Source organism: Rhinolophus hipposideros (genome assembly GCF_964194185.1).
Source record: "Rhinolophus hipposideros genome assembly, chromosome: 12".
NCBI lineage: Eukaryota > Metazoa > Chordata > Mammalia > Chiroptera > Rhinolophidae > Rhinolophus > Rhinolophus hipposideros.
In genome coordinates, this window is record NC_138058.1 from 26,339,801 (window position 1) to 26,356,326 (window position 16,526).

Genomic DNA, 16,526 nt, shown 5'->3' on the forward strand with positions numbered 1-16,526 from the left:
GTTAAGAGTTTGTTTTAAACGGCAATCAATCTCTGTGAGCTCTAATCACTTAATGAATGATTTCTTTTCCTCTCAGAATTTTACTTTCATTATATGAATCCAGCCTTTCACCAGGGAAGCCTCAAACTAAGTGTCCTACCTATTTCAGATTCTCACTCCTATTCACCCTGCACGCTTCAGCCAGATTTATCTCCTTAAAATATACTTTTAACATGTCACTTCACATATCAAGAACCTTAAGTAGTTTCCCAATGCCTCTCACCTGAAGTCTAACCTTCGTAGGATAGCTTTTCGAAGCCCTTTGTACTCAGTTGTTGCTCTATCTGAAATGTTACCCTTCCTCCCCTACGTATCCTGAAGCCTATTCATCATTCAAGACCCATCCGCAACCTGCGCCATGACGTCTTCCCTCCCAGATCATTCGAGGCCGGAAAGACTGGGTGTAGGAGTCACTATCCCTCAATGAGTTTTTAGCGAACTAGACTACAAGCCTTGTGATGGCAGGAAGTATATTTACACTTCTTTTAAATTACATACTGCTAAATACAATATAGGTGTTGATAAATTGATAATGCTGGCCAGAACTGATATAAGCCTGAATGAAATTAAGACAAATATTAAATATCTCTCCCCTACAGCATACCCAAACAAGTTAAATATAATCACCAAACCATTTGTTGGCCTCTGGTGGGTTTTTTTTATTCCTTAGATGTGTAATTAGGAGACAATGAGACTATATAAACTGTTTACGAACAACATCTACATTTTACATTCTTCATTTCTGCCCCAGCACTTAATAGTCATGTACAAAACTGGTGATCAGTAAATACCAGCTGCACAAATGTACACCTTTTCTATTCTAGAGAAAGAAAACGAAAACTTTTAAGTTCTTTAAGATGTGTTTCTTGGATTCATCATGACAAATTTAAAGTTCAAAATAAATGGAATACAGAGAGCCTAACACAATTCAGTGTTCAGGCTAGGGCTACTTACAGATAACTAAGTGTTATGAATTAACTGAGATTTTTCAAGACTTTGCTACTCCCTTTGATAGGGTAAGGCAACTATTATTTTATTAGAACTCAGCAAATCTGGTTTAAGTGAGGTAGAATGCTGCTTTTCTTTGCTGAAGTTAACCTTAAGACAAAAAGCATCAGGTCTAGGTATCAGATTCTTTTTGGCTGAAACCTGGTGAGTGAGTAACAGAAAGACAATAAAAGGGCAGCACTGGAAGGAGAGAAAAAAATCATTAACATCCAGATTTTTTTTCAGCTTATTCAAAATGTATAACCAACACTGTGGCCTTGAATAAAAGCTTGTTCCCATGGGAGGTACATTCCTTCCTGACCGTTTATGATATAAACTTACAAATTGCATCAGTAAATAGAAGAAATAGTGGTTTCCAAACATATGTAAGTAAATAAAATATCCCTGGAAATTCCTACTCAAATCCACCAATGATTACTATCAAATAGTATATTCTACATTACCCCTCGTGCTGAGGAGTAATGTATTATACTAACTATATTAACCATGAAGATACCTAAGGCTTTATTTTTAGAAGATTTTTCTCTAAATTTCTATAATTTTACACTCTATTCTGAGCCCACAGCTGGTCCCTAAATAACTCTTTCTGACTCAATTTTGCTATGGATGAAGTTATTTTAGGAAGCTCCTTCTCATGCAACACTAAAAATCCTAGTCTAGATAGAGTCAGAAAATATTTAAATTGACATTAACTATCTTTAGCTCAAGATAGGTAGATACATGCAAGGCTAGAATATACTGTCTTTTCAAAGTGTGCAGTACAAATGTTTTATTCCAGCTTTTTTTTCAGATTCTTATTGAAATAAAAGTGACTCATGTGACACTGTCTTATAAGTATACAATTTGTTATATAAATTTTATGTTGCATAAATTTTGAGATAACTAATCAAAAGTTCAAAATAAGGACGAACCATGTGGCGTGCCTAGTCACAGGAAAACAGAAAGCCTAACACTCAATTCAGTACTGAGGCCAGGGCTACTTAGATTACAACTAAGCGTTGCTGTCGCAATCAAAATTAATTCCTGTCATTTCCTTAATGCCTGAGCATTACACGACAATTAAGCATACATGAGAATTGAGAGGAAACCTGGGCGCTGAGTACCATTATACAGTGATCTTTAAAAACACTCACCTTCAAATGACTACATTCTACGTTACACAGAGAACACAAATGTGGAAATATTCTTGGAGACGCTGCATAATAATCATTCATCATAGAAGGAGTTGGAAGTCTCTTCATCTTCTGGGCATCGGCATGTGAAAACTTTGGTAGCCAGGATGCTTTCACAATCCCAAAGGGAGACTGAATGGGAATGTCAGCCTCTGACTGGTAATTCTTCTTACTTCCTCCTGATCCGTGTACATTAGATGAATTAATCACAGGCTTCCGTGGGATCCGCTCTTGTGGGCTTACAGCTGAAATTAATTCTGATGAAAAAGGTTGCTGGTTCATAGGAGGAGGAAGCAGAGACTGACTCATTGTCTGGTTAACTGTTTGGCTAATGGATTGGCTGACAGATTTTACCGGTGCAAGGACTGACTGTCTTCCTGAAATGTGTAAGCCTGACATCTTGGTTCCCCTCTCAACTGGGAAAAAGGACTGATTATTGGAGGACTCACTGGGAAAGTCCATCTGTCGAAACACATCTTCAACAGGAAACATAGAATTACATATCACATTTGGTGGGGGAACAGATGCAGAAATGCTGTGCTGTGACCGAAATTCATTCTTGATCTCATCAGTGGGAAACTCAGGATCATAAATACATACTTCAAGTGGATCTTCTGTGTAGCCGTATTTGCTTGCATGCCCATAATCAATCACGTTACTCGACACTGCCTCACTACCCAGTGTTTCTTTATTTCTGCTCTGAGAAGGAATATTAGGTAATCGGCGCCCCATTTTTCGCATTCTTATATCCCTCAAAATTAATGGCATATTTTCAGGAGTTAACTGTTCATCAGGATAGCGACTGAGCTCTTCTAAGTCTTCATTAGATAATCCAAAACTTGCTAAGATACTGGAGGCACTCTCTTTTGTATAGCGGCTCTGCACTTTAGGGCTCTGCTCTGTAACCTGTGTCATAGAACTCCGTTTCACTCCCATTGATGCAGGAATCTGAGGCTCATCATCCCACCGGCTACCATGAGGCTTCCCCTTCTTTTGTTGTGCTTCATGAAAACCCAATTTTTCTTTGGTCAATCTTGGATCAGTTTGGTGTTGAGTTACCTGAACATTCATTCTCTGTGGTCCCATGTTCTGATAAGATTCATGGCCAGCAAATCTGTGTGGAATTCCACAGGCTCTCCCTGCTGGGTAAAATCTTGGAAGATCCATAGATCCAGGCCTCATAAATGGTCCTGGAGGCCTCATCCCAGAAGGGTTAGGTGCTCGTGGCCTTTGAAGTGGAAAGTTTCCTCGAGGATTAAACCCGGGTCTCGACATGGCTATTTTCAAGAAAGCCTGATTTAATAAAGTATAAGGTGGTGTTGAACTATGTGAGGCAACGGCATTCAGCTGCTGAAGCGCCAACTGAGTCTTAATGTGAGCAAAGTGCAAAGGAGATGGGCCCAACAGAAGTGGGTTTGCAATGCCCAGGTTCAAGGAATTCACAAGTGGTGCGAAATTTTCCAAGAATAACACAAAGCTGAAAGTTAAAACACAAATATTAGATCATTTTAACTCAAACTACTTCATGAAGTGGGTTCTACAGCCAGTGTAAAACATTTTGAAACACAGCCATGAAACCATTCTGCATTTCATACATTTAAAGAAAGTGTTTATGAGGATTTTAAACTTTCCCGAAAGCTTTCTCTTCTTTTCTTTCCCGAATCCAGAACACAAACCCCAAACCTCAAGCCAGAGTTCATGTCTACTGTGGCGCACTGGGTGCTGTCCTAGGTGCTGAGTGGGAATTACAACTTCTAAATAATCTTGAAATACAGTGGGGATTTATTTCACGCTTTAATACTGAAAAGAAAAAAGATGAAGGCATTAAAATACTTAGGAAGGCACACATTTAACATGTTATCAGATGTACACACAATAAAAATAGGAACTATAAGCCTAAAATTTTACAAGTCCCATTTTTTTCAAGACACAGCTTCCTTGGAATCCCATCAAATAAATTCCATATAGCAATTAGACTGTCCTTAAGTTTCTGCTGTTAAACAGTTGTTTAAGATGAAAACTAGTCACCAATAACTTGCCAATAGTCTGACATTGAGTGTGCAGCAGCATGGAATTGATTATAACATACAACATAATATGTAACAAAGTCAGTCACCTTTCTCTTGGATTCCCTTCATAGAGTACAGACAAATGTACTCTAATAATAACAAGATTGACTTTATAGAACATTGTACATGTGCTAACGACTGTTCTAAGTGCTTTACATGGATTCATTTCAATAACCCACTAAGACATGTAGCTTTACAAAGGAGGACACTAAAGCCCAGAAGTTAAGTCATTTATAAGTGGCTGGGCCAAGATTTGTACTGAAGGTAATTTGCCCCATAATCCATGCTCTTACTACTAACAGATGTGAGCAAGACTATCTTGCAGTTCCCAGGCACTGTATTAGTTAAAACTGGTTGCTGCCTAGCCTATCACAATGCAGCACGCATTCCAAAGGACTGCTCAGAGAAATAATACTTTAGCTATCATTCAGGACCAAGGCCAGCAGTCACAGTACGTGCCTTTCTCTGTTAAAAACAAGACTATGCCTATGCTTTCTCACCTGCAGGGTGGGAAACATGAGGTCTTCAGGCATTTACACCTACTATGGAAACGTCCACTATGGATCCTATTGGATGGGCATCACTTTTGATTCCAGCTACAATTTCATTCGTAACTCTATTATATATTCTTCTTTATATATGTTAGTGAAATGTTAATTTGGCTGAGAAATGAGCTTTATCTGGTTAACATTCACCCTTCCAACCATCTTGCATGCTGTTACAATTAATCTTTATAAAAGGCCATTTTTGCTACATCACTCCTGTTCAAATATCCAAGAGAATCTCATTCCCTGTACTTACTTCTTAGCTTTATGTTTAAGGTTCAACCTTAAACATAGAGATTTGTTCAATCTCTACCCTTCTAATTTTACCAAACACTTACTCCATCTAGGCCTTTCCTCCTATTTTGCTCTTCCCACCTGCCTTCATGTCTGCCAATCAAAATATCGTATTTTGCCATGTATAATGTGCTCCCGAGTATAATGCACTCCCACGTTTTTGGCCCAAATTTCCAGGGAAAAAAAATCTTTCATTTTAATTTTTTTATTCAAATGTTTATTTGTTTACATTTAGGTACTTGTTTTTTGTATTATAAACAACTTTTAGCATTTATTTTTTAAACATATTATGGTACAAGAAATTTTACGTAATAATTACAAACACAAGAACAGATACAAGCTACAATAAATTTTATGTGCCGGTAACACATTTACAGTATTTATGCATCGTAGAAGGCCAAGAACTCTTCGTCGTTACAAATTCGTCGTAAGTTCAACAAAACCAATTAACTGTATTCCCGGGTATTATTTTGCATACGGGTATCATTATTGATTTCTAGAGTTACACTTTTAACTCATAAACATAAATGAATTAAAAACATTTATGTAGACATGGAATTAGTACTACCCATGTATAATGCGCATCCTTATTTTTCCCTTACAAATGTGGGCAAAAACGTGCACATTATACATGGCAAAATACAGTAAATAAATAAAACCTTGCCCTGGAGTTATTTGATTTTACTCATTCTTCAAGGTCAGACTTCATCAAACCTTCCTTGACCATGAAGGACCAGAGTCAGTCTTCAAACAAACTTTCTTATTTATTGCTTATACCATTTGGGGACTCGTACCTTTTACTCTTTTATGTTTTTGTGTTCATACGTGCAATCTTCTTCAACAATCGATTGTCACTTGAAGGCACGTTCATTGCTGTCTTACCTCCCAAGGATATCTTACTACTCAAAATACCCTCAAATATTTGTTATCTAAATGATCACATCCAAAGTCCTCATAACTGACATACATAGATTAATTTTCAAATTAGAATGAAACACAAAAATACAATAAAAATTACACAGGCTTCTGATTCACCAGATACAAGCAGCAGACACAAGCTTACTGAACAATGATATCCAAATTCTCTGTAAATAATGTTCATTTATAACAAACTCCAGGTCTTTTTAAACAATCATATGAAACTATACCTTCTACAAAACAAAAATACTGCCAAGAACAATTTTGTCTTCAGTCGGTCCTTAAAAATCAACCACTGCTTACAAAAGCAGTCAGTCATCTAGTAACACTCTTTCTGCACTCTTTTCTTTAATTGATGAAGACTCCTCTCACAACTTTAGGAGCACAAACTCTTCCAAATATTTTCTCTCCCATAACAAACCAAAAAAGAAGAGACTTCAGTCATCTAATTATTATATATGGAACTATAAATAACACTGGAAGTATCTACATTTTAAGTTCTTTAACGGTAAAAACCTACCTATGTATTTCCTAATGTGCGTAGCACTGTCTTCCACTGATGTACATACACATTTATAAAATGCAAGAGAGCAGCCCTTCACGTGTATTCTGCAGAAACTCGTGTCCTAGAAGACTGTAGGTCTTCTACAAAGGAGTTCCCTTGTCAAGAAAGTCTGAAGTGTACGCACGTGCTGCCCTTCTTAGAGGGGCACAAGACCTACTTTATACTGAAAAGCTGAGATGCTATGCTGCTTACCAAAACCCTGTTTTCACTGTGCACTTCCCAACCTTAAGTTTTCATGTATATACCCAGGAGTGACAGGTGGAATATTTAGTAATCGGTGAAGCACAGGCACTGAACCATCGGAACAGTAATCTGTGCCTCAGTGTGCCAGCAGGGTCCTGAGTCCCTCCGCTCACCCTTCAGGTTTGGTTGCTGTGCACAAGGTGATGGCAGGGCAGTCCTCAGGAAGGGACTAGAAGAGTGGGGACAGAGAGGCCCACCGCTGGGGCAACAGCTACTTACTAATCACGGCAGACTTATTTCAATAATTTAACAACTGGCATTATCTGCATCAGTGTGTTGTCACTGAATTATCTCCTGAAAAGACACTAGTCTTTCACAGAACAGTCTAAAATATACTTGAAGAATTAAAAGACCTTTTCCTAATTAGGGAATCTGAATTATCAATAAGCAGAGGTTTGATTTGCATTTTTTAGAAGCCTTAAAAACAAAAACAAAAATCAGACTAGACTTCCTATATCATTCATTATTAGTCCACTGTGAAATCTAATATGAGGACAGAGTCAAGTTAACAGCCCTTAGGAGATCTCTTTCCCCTTTCTCTCGGTAAGGCAAGTTAGAGGCGTGCTCAGTCATAGCTATTTATTAAGCTAAGCATTTTGATCCCAGGACCTGCTACCTAGAGATAAGAAAGTTTCTCTCTTGGCATGCATATCATGGAAAATCCATTATAAACAAATACCACTTTCAATAGGTCTCCTTCACCAACCTTTCTCAGAACAAGTTTCTTTAATCCTCCTGTACACTTTAAGCCAATACTTCTCCTAACCTTTATCCGACTCCTTCCAAATTTCAGACTTTTAAGTCTAACATATTTCAGTTTAGTTTATATTTAGTAACATTTTCAGATGGTAATCCACTAATATAAAACCGTCAAACACCTTATGCTACCATATCATTTCTAATCCTGGTAGAGAGGTTTCTGACAAAGTAGTTCACCAAACAGCATCATGAAGAGAGAATTATAAATTACTTTACATGTGTTCAGTTGTCTACAGTACTATTCCCACTACAATGATGTGAATTTTAAATTAGAAACATGAAACACAATATTGGGTATTGTTGGGCATTGGTAAGAACTGACAAATACATTTTTGAAACTATAATCAAATCTGCTTACAATCTACATGTGAAATAATGTTATCTTTGATGGTTAAACAGTTTTTAAGTAATATTTTCTTTGTGTATGAAATTTAACTATATTCATATTTCATTTGCATAATTTTCAATTTTATTTTAAAAGTGTAAGTACATTTTTAATCATTTAGGTGTTACTGTTTAATCTTGTCTCTTAGAGAACATTCACTACAAAAAAATATTTTGACTAAAAAGGTGCTTGTATTTGTATGTCAAACTTCCTACCTATAAAAAGCATTATAAACTTCACTTAGCAATTATTTAATTCTGAAGTCTTATTCCTTCAAATCTTTCCTAAAGACAAGCAAGCCCCCACACCATCAGCATCCTTTTCTTTCTTTGTCACTTCACTTTTCTCACCTTTCTCTTATTTAAACGTATGCCCTAACAATGATGCCCCCCAGGGTAAAACTACTTAATGCAAAGACTAACACAGGACAGTAACAAAGGTATTTAGGGCATTCTCAATCTATCCATGGCAATTAAAAAGTACAAAATCAAGTATCAGGTCAGTCAGGATATCTTTTAAGAATGCCAAGAAACTGTCTTAACAATAAATATATCAGAGAGTAATTTCAAATCCAGCTGTTAGTTATCCATTTAACAAAAAGTAGCATTGCTGTTCTAGGTGGGGAAATTGCAAAGTTATTAAGCCAGAACAGATCCATTCCTTCATAGAGCTAACACTTCAGTTTTTAAGATGGAGCTAGTATCTCATAAGAATTAAGGAAATCAAAACGATAAAATATAGTTAGAAATCTGGAAGTTTCCCTTCTCACACCTCTGCAATTAAGAGGGTTTACAGAGACTGGAAACTGGTTGAATAAACTATGGTATATATCCATTATTTTGCAGCTGGAAAAAGGAGGCTATTATACATCCCTGTTGGGATAGATCTTAAGGATAAGAACTGGTGGGTTAAAAAAAAACCTTAAGTTATTTCCCTTTTTTATATTAGCCTATGAACAAGAAATAAAATAAAATGTTGGTTAAGATGAAATGGCCATGTAATAGTATTACGTATGTAAATATGTAAACAATATTAAATTACCTATATGTAAAGTCAAGTTGATTGCTAACCCAAAAATAGGAAATGTAATAGAGTCCTGGGTATTCCAAATCTGCTATTAGAAGAAAAGAGATTTCACCAACAATGGTATTCACTAATTTGACAATAATTTTTAAATACTGTTAATATCACAGAATTTATACAATCATGGTAAGTGAAGCAAGATACTCAGAACAAAGTTGGATACAGTAAACAATCTTTATTATCTATAACCATTAAAGAATATGCCACTTTCTAGATAACTGAGTTTCCTAATAGCTAAAAAATTAATCCTTTACATTTCAATTTAAATATCTTTAAAACAAATACTTCCTAATGTGTTTCAACAAGCAGTTTTAAATTTTTCAATTTTCTTATTCTCCAAACCATGTAATATACAGCATCCATGGCCTGAGGGAGAAATACAGCTTACAATTTGAAAAAAAAAAAAAAAATCAATGGAGGGTCTAAATGAATTTTTTTTCTAACACAGAGCATAGGCCATAGTGTTGAAAGGCTTTTAATGGCTAGGGTCGGGTACCATACAGAAAACATACCAAAGCTCTTTCTGGGTTGGGGAGGAGCTTCAGAATTTTGAGACGGAGGACAAATTGTTAATGTTGAAACCAAGAGTGTTTTGTTTTGTTTTGTGTTTTGTTGGGGGGAAGGGATGGGAAAGTAGTAAATTCAAAGTGAGAAAATCTACTATTCAATTTTTTAAAAGGCCTGTAACCCAAAAAGGTTAACAAGTCCTATTTAGGGGTTCCAGAATCTAAGCCTTCAAAGCATAAATTTAGCTGTGACAACTCCCTATGCGCTTCTCTCTACATAAGCAATTTTTAGCTACTGACTCTTACTTACACTGCCACATACCTGATGCTTTTTGTTATCACCATTTCTGTACATTTCATCTTTGTTTTTCTGCTGTTGTTGTTTTGATTTTTTGACAAACAGAAGCACTTAATAGGCAATGTCAGTAGGTTCAAAAACACTGAAAATTTTTTTAGAAGTGTCCAAATCCTGCTTTCCTTTGGGGGATGAGGTGAGGAGATGGCTATATATTCCGTTGCTATAGTCAATAAGTTCTCAGAGGTTGTTTCTTTACAACCACAGATCTCTTTTCCCCCTTTCTGATTTCAGAATCATTCATTCAATGTATTAAACACTTTTTGAATCTACTAATGAGAGTCATTATGTTAGATAGTCCCTGGAGTTTTAAAGCCAAATAAAACAAGATTTCTATAGCCAAAGTGCAAACAACCTAACAACAGAAAGTAAGCCAACTGCAGTACAGTCTGTCAAAATTGTTATAATGCTAAAGTATCAGAAAAGAATTTATTTCTGGAAGCGGTAATGAATGGTTCAGTTTAGTTTTGTAGGATGAGTAAATTCTAGAGTTTTGATAGAACAGGGAGAAGTGAGATTTCAGATAACGAGGTCTAACAAGCATGTATTTACCAACTTTTGAAAACTTTAAAATACCCTGGGTTAAAGTTTCTAAATGAAAATACAGTAATAAGACAGCTGTACTGGAATAACTTTAAAAATTATAAATAAACCTTTTAACTGCATATTTCTGACAAAGCTACAAAATTCTGGACCAAAACAAAACATAGCTTTAGTTAAAACATTCAAATCTTTGGTAACCTCAGGATGATTAGTTAAAATCATCTATGAACACAGAAAAAAATATTTGATAGGTACCTATTTCTCTTATGCCAACTATTAGCTAGCTTATATTGACTTTTGAATTTTCTCCAAAAACTATCAAATTTCAACCCCCTCTGCTCTCTCCACCAATTCCCTTAGTAAACAAGATCCCAATCATTTTATTCACCTTCTCTAACTAATCATAAAATTCTATGTATTCCAGTCTATGTACTTCCAATCTATGTACTTCCAAAGTACATTAATATGTACTTTTCTTTTTTCCTTTCATCACCATCACCATCCTGTTATAAGCCTTCATCGCTCGACACCACAGCTGACCTCTGTCCCAATTCACTCACTAACTGATTAGTATCTTTAAAACACTTCTTTTAGTACCATTCTTCTACATGAAAATTCTTACCACTTTACTGTTGGCCTTCAATATATTATCCAAACTTATTAACCTGGCATTTAGCATATAACTTGATCCCAATCTACCCTTCACATCTTACTAGACAATAATACTTAAGATCTGGTACAGCCAAACTGGTCTATTTGAGATCTCCTGACCATTTCCAACACAGTTTTGCTTCCATACTTTATTCATACTCCACTACCTGGAATGCTGCTACCTCTCAGAATCAAACCCACTCCAAGATTTTTTCTAAGTACCAAGGAGCTGCCCGTAAGTGTTCCACTTTTCAGGCAGACAAGTCACACGGCTGAGCACCAATACCTTTTAAATCTCTGCCTTTGCAAAGCAGAGGTTAAATTTGGGAGGCGTGGTGGTAAGAGATGAAAAAAGTAGAAATTATAAAAATAATTCGTATCCCTCTTCACACACATCTATCTTAATAGATTCACAAAAAATACAATTAAAATCACTAAAAAACGAAACGTATCCTGTAAGAACAATGTAATAGGTGTTCTAGAACCCCAGAGGTAAAAGCAACACAAAAAGTCAGCTGCTCTTTATAAGTGTTTTGAAGCAGTAATTCCTAATAATTTAAGTCTGGGTGGGGAAAAAAGGCTCAAAACACAGATCAGAAAAAAGCACAACAGTAAGCTCCAGTCTAAAGTTACACTTTTTCCTTGGCTATCATAAACTGAAAATCTTCAGTTATCCATATAGATTCGCTGATGAACTGGCATAAAAATCAAATTTTATAGATTCAAATAATTAATACTTAACAAGTGACATAATAAATTTGGGATTTTCTTTAAAATAATCTAGAAAAAACTGGCGTGTTTCTGAGTGGGGGGGGTAGGGGTAGGTGGTGGGTAAGGAAGTTTGATGAAGCAGAACTGGCAAAAATATTTACTGTTGAAGCTGAATGACGATTTGTAAGGATTTACTACCTTTCCTCTACTTTTTTACACGCTTGAATACTTCCAAAATAAAGAGTTGAAGTGCTAAATATTAGGTATGACATTAATAAAAGGGGGGGGCAGTATAAAACCAACATAACTTCATACTTCTCAATCTAACATCACACCAAAGTCTAACAAAAGCCAAAATCAGCTAACTTATAATTAACAAGCAATGTATAAATCACAAATACAGATTTAGGCCTAAAATCTCATTTTAGTTCATTATTCCCTACACCCATCCTTCCAACCTGATCTTAACTAACTTATCAGTTATTAAACAATTTCATATTCCACTCTTTTTGTTTCATTTTATCTTTCTGGTGGAAAAAACTAATTTATGAAACAGAAAATTAAGCAAAACAAGCAAACGGTTCTTGATTAAGAAAACTCTGATTAAGAACTAGGTTCTGTCACAGCCAAGAAAATAAACCCTCTGACTTTTGAGAATGATAATGATATAACCTAAAAACAATGTGGTAAGAAAGAAGAACCAGTCAGACAAGGGCAAATTTGGCATTAACACCTGGAAAACAACTGAAAAAAATAAATACAGCCGTTATAAAGCCTTTTTTATTTAACTCCAGGAGCTCTGGTCATAGATGTTTGTTTACCTATAGGAATTTATGGATAGCCAACTTATGAAATCATTAAACTAATTTGGAAAAATCTGGGTTGAGATCTGAGTTCTTCATTATTAACGCCTTTGAAAACAATTGCAATTAAATAGTATTAACCTTTCAAAATAATTTTTCCGGATGATACAAGTTACAAATCCTTGTTACAGAAAACAGTAAAAGCAAATGAAAACCTTGCCAATAAAACCGTCACCTAGAGTGAACTAATCCTTTGGTATTTCTTCTAGTTTGGTATATGTGCATGCATGCATGCGATGGTAAGGGGAGAAGAGTACACGAAACTTTACTGCATGAAATCAGAACTATACTATTTGCTATTTTCAATCAACATTTTATTTTCCTATATTTAATATTTTTCAAAAACAGGATATTTAATAGTCACAAAACATTCTGAACTCCAGAACAAATTTTTATTATTTGGACAAGTAGCAGTTAAAACTCTTTTCTGTGCCCTTTGAAGAACTAAAACATACCATTTTGTAACAAGAAATATTCAAAATGTCAACCATAAAAATTCTGTCAGAAGCACCTAGTACAAACTGAGTTCTTGAGGCAGACATGAAGAAATGACTTGATGGATTAAAAAGCTATCACCGTTAGGTTCCATGAGGTATCTCTGAGATGTCCACTACCCTGGACAATCAAGAGATGTCTGTTATTTCGATGTAGTCTTTCAGAAAGAAGGGAATCATTAATTTCCTTTAGATATTGGTAAAGAAATCTGAAATCTGAGTGTCATCAAAAATTAGTCAGCCAGATTATAATAGCTCCATTAGATTCACAATGAAAAGATTTATATCAAACCCCCCACTTGAACTTCAGACCACTTCATTTGAGCCTCACAAAATCCTGTGAGCAAGGGAATCCCAGTTTAAGTAAGGCCTTGGAACTAAGTGGTAAGATCACTAGAACCTTAACTCTCAGTGTTCTTTCTCGGCTGTATTATAGATATAAAAAATTTATTTTATAGCTTTGTTTTTCTAATTATAAAAACAATATGTTCATTACCACCTCCCAAAAAAAAAAAAGAAAAATCACCCTCATGACACGCAGAAAAGTTTTCTACAACCTTGCCACAAAGGGAAAACTACCATTAACATTACTTTTCTAGGTATATGCCCCATACTTCATGTGGTATTGCTTTGTCAGAGAACTGTTTGTCTCAGAATATATAACTCCACATTTGTACCTAAGAATGCAGGTATTACACTGGTTAGTTAATAATACAAGAGTGAGTACATGTCATTTCCTCAGTTTAACTGGCACTCAATCTGCTGATCTCTTCTAGTATATAGATAGATCCACTCAGCCAACTCTCTCCTACCATTAGCTTTGTACCCTGTATCTCACAGGGTATGCAAGGCATCATTCTGAAGATGCTCTAAGTGTGGATAGAGTGCCGTGCTGTATGTTAAATGCCAAAATGTGGTATCTCAAGAAAACTGTCAAAGAAACAATAAGCAGACAACATGATTTGATAACATGAAAGGCATCACAAACTTCACTGCTACCTGGAAGGATTGGTAAACACCATGATTTCAGATTAGGAAAAAATGGAAGATCAACTTGTAATGACCAGAACACATCACCATGAGAACCATGCGTTAACAACCCCATAGCAATGATTTAATAGTTATTATTTCCAGGAAAACAACTTTTTGTTAAATATGTGAGTATAATCGGATATACTTTTTTAAAAAGGATCATGTGCACCATACACGTAATTGTATTCATCGTAACACACCATTGTATTCATAGTAAAGGATGCCCCCCAGATGTGCACTGATGGTCCCGTCCTCCTTACTTGGCTACACTCAATAAATATAACGCATTAATCCAAGAGAAGCCACCTGATTCAAGTTGGAATAAAGAAATCTTTCTGAGATTTTTTTAAACCAGAAATGAGAAAAACAGTGGATGCTGATAAAACTCAAATGTTGTTAACAGCGTATTTACTGCCTTAGTGGGAAAGCACACACAATGAAACAAAATAAAGCTGACATAACGGAGGTAAGCAGGACCACAGAAACGCAGTACTGAAGACATCCACTATCCAGTTCGTTGTTTGGGAGGCCCTGTCATTTGGTTGTTCACGTTTTTCATGAATTGCATGAGTCAAGAAATGTACCCATCAGGGGCGACCGTTAGCTCAGTAGGTTGGAGTGTGGTGCTGGAAGCACCAAGGTTGCCAGATCAATCCCCGCAGGGGCCACTGTGAGCTGCGCCCTTCTTAAAAAAGAGGGCGAGAGGATTTGCTCAGTGGTTGGAGCGCAGTTATCATAACACCAAGGTCACTGGTTCAATTCCCACATGGGCCAGTGAGCTGCGCCCTCCACAACTAGATTGAAAACAACGACTTGACACGGAGCTGATAGGTCCTAGAAAGACACACCGTTCCCCCAATATTCCGCAAATAAAAAAATTTTTTAAATTGTACCCATCTGCCTAAAACAGGTTTCCAAAAATCTTCAGTGAAGCATACTATCTGGCCAAAAGCATAAAATGCCAAATGGCTTAAAGTCTTTACAAAGTAAAAAAGAGCATATACAGCATGTTACTTCTGTAAAAGAAATGGAAATAAGAAAACACGTCTGCTTATGGTTACAAAAGAAACATCAGTAGAATAAGACAGAAAACAGAAAACAAAGAAGTTGGTTACTTACTATAAGAGGTAATGGGTAGAAAGGCATGAAAGGCTAATGGGAGTATTTCACAGAGTACATCTTATTACACAGTTTTTTTGAAGCATGTTAACAACCTACATTTTACTAAAAATTAAAACAGGGATAGGAAGGAGGGGAAAAAATCTAAAATTAAAAACAAACTAATTCAATCATTTTTCAAATGAATACCATAACCCATTGAAGGGGGAATAGAAAACGAATGTCAATTATGAACCCACTATTTGAATTATATACCCTCAGTTTGGACAGAGCTAGGAGAATGGGGAGAACTACAAATTCTTACTCTTTTTAGTAGTTTTTTGTTTTTGTAGTAGTATGGGTGAAGCAGTTCTTAAATTACTTTAGATGATTGAGCAAATAATTAAATGTTTTTGATAGTGCTGGGAACCAGGGCTCTCACCGTGGAAGACAAAATATATAAATATAAAATGAAAGAAAGAACTGGCCAGTAATAAATTATAAACCACGGAGAAACCAGGAGCCCATAACCCCATACCAACTGAGCAATGTAAACGGAGAGGGACTTCTAAGTTGGAAAACCATTTTTATAACTACCACAAAAAAGATTGGTTCAGGCAATAATCAATCACCTGTGCGTGTTAAACCCAGAGTAAAATTTTGATGAACAGTAGGACATTTGCATAATGCTAAAATGTCTCTCCACAGATCAGTTAATTCAAGGGGGTAAAAAAAAAAAAAAATCAAACATTTTGACCAAACAGGTAATCAAATATCACCCACAAGGGGCAGCTGCACATCATGCACCTCCAGATCTGATACCATGGGGACACAGCATCACTTATGTAATTTTTCTGGCCAGGGGTGCATAATCTGAATTTAATCAAGGGGGGGGGTAAATCAGACAAATACAAAATGAGAAATGTTCCGTTAAAAACAAAAAAGCATCCAAGTGCCTCTGCCACCACTTGGCATTCAGCCTGCAATTTCTCACGTCCCTGGAATTTATTTATAATGTTAGGGGTCTGATAATTTTTCTTTTAAGAAAAACATGTAGAACGTTAAAAAGTTGTAAAGAAATCAGTGGGGAAAAAAGCAGATTGTATTCTTCAAAAGTGTCAACTCTGCAAAGATAAAGGCTATGGAAATGTTCCACAGTAAAGAAGACTAAAGAGACATGACAACTAAATGTA

General features: G+C 35.9%; 1 protein-coding gene across 15 annotated transcripts in view; it reads right to left on the reverse strand.

Moving 5' to 3' along the window:
• The window catches only part of ZNF638 (zinc finger protein 638), a 111,174-nt gene that overhangs the window by 52,294 nt on the left and 42,354 nt on the right, over positions 1-16,526 (reverse strand). For 9 of the 15 annotated variants that reach the window (XM_081069438.1, XM_081069437.1, XM_081069443.1 and 6 more), the window contains exon 2: positions 2,181-3,696. The exons of the other annotated variants lie outside the window; for them this stretch is intronic. In XM_081069438.1, the coding sequence (XP_080925564.1) occupies positions 2,181-3,696 (1,516 nt within the window). The remainder of the gene's footprint in view (positions 1-2,180; positions 3,697-16,526) is intronic. 15 annotated transcript variants of the gene reach the window in all.